Below are 1,166 nucleotides of genomic sequence, written 5' to 3' on the forward strand. Positions count from 1 at the left end.
TTTTTTAAAAAAAAAAAAAAAAAAAGAAAGGTAAATGTGATCACCAAACTAAATAAAATGAACTCAACAAAAGCAATTAAATTATAAGGCTCAATAGCAGGAAGAGATGAGTGCCATGAAGATGACAGATACGACAGACACACTGAGCAAGGACGCATCCGAACCCCTCGGGGACGGAACTGGAGTTACCGCATTTGCTCCACTAGACAACTCCGGCGCACCTGCTGCGGCCGTGGGAGATAAACCTGTTAAGTGTTAACATCCAAAACCCAAAATACTAATTCATTAGAGATTTTACATATTATTTGACAAGCCAAAGAAACAAATTACCTATTTCATTTTTTCAGCAATAATCTTTAAAATTCTTGTATTACAGAGACAAGTAATGCATTTTTATAGATAAAATTTTGCAAATATGCATATCGAAAATATACTTCTATTCTATATTTTGATAAATAAAATAACATTTTACCACATTTTCGTATAAATTATATAGCCGGTTTTTATGCAATAAACGAACCAAATTGAAAAATCAGAATTCATCTATTTTTTGTGGTCAAAATCAGAATTCATTAATAACTGTTTTAATTACATATGTAAATAGATCAACATAAAACTTAAATATCTTTAAATACATAATAGTAATTATTTCAGTTTTTCCTGTTTAAAACAGAACCAAATAACCAAATTAAATCAAAATTCGCAAACTTGACATAAAACAAAATCTCTGTTTCAGAAATTCAACAAAACAGAAAGATTTAGTCTAAGTATTAATAGATCACATACCAGGGGCAGAAGCAGGAGGAGATCCAGAGACAGAAACTACAACACAACATTTTCAAAACATTCAACAAAAAATACAAATTAATTAATAGAAATGATGAACCAATATGAAACAATAGGAAACTTACGGCCACAACGAGCAGAAGGAGGAGCAGCAACTTTACAAACAATGGGAAGAGAAGCTGCTTTGGAGAGATCAAGAGTAACACCAAGAGAAGCACTGTTCTTGAAAGCCTCACATAGACACTCAGGTCCTGACCTAACCACAGTCTTGAGCCCTGAGCAGCATGTCCCTTCCGGCTTCTCCACCGTACTACCACTCGTCACAAAGGACAAGCAATCAGCCATGTTTAGTATCAACGACGAGCAGTCCACTGCTGCTT

At 34.1% G+C, this 1,166-nt stretch overlaps 1 protein-coding gene across 1 annotated transcript in view; it reads right to left on the minus strand.

Moving 5' to 3' along the window:
• LOC104747292 (non-specific lipid-transfer protein-like protein At2g13820) overlaps positions 10–1,166 on the minus strand; it is a 6,016-nt gene continuing 4,859 nt past the window's right edge. The window contains exons 2-4 of the mRNA XM_010468906.2: positions 912–1,100; positions 787–822; positions 10–245 (exon numbers count right to left, since the gene is read on the minus strand). Of these exons, the coding sequence (XP_010467208.1) occupies positions 91–245; positions 787–822; positions 912–1,100 (380 nt within the window). The 3' untranslated portion in view covers positions 10–90. The remainder of the gene's footprint in view (positions 246–786; positions 823–911; positions 1,101–1,166) is intronic.

Source organism: Camelina sativa, chromosome 15 (genome assembly GCF_000633955.1).
Source record: "Camelina sativa cultivar DH55 chromosome 15, Cs, whole genome shotgun sequence".
Classification (NCBI taxonomy): domain Eukaryota; kingdom Viridiplantae; phylum Streptophyta; class Magnoliopsida; order Brassicales; family Brassicaceae; genus Camelina; species Camelina sativa.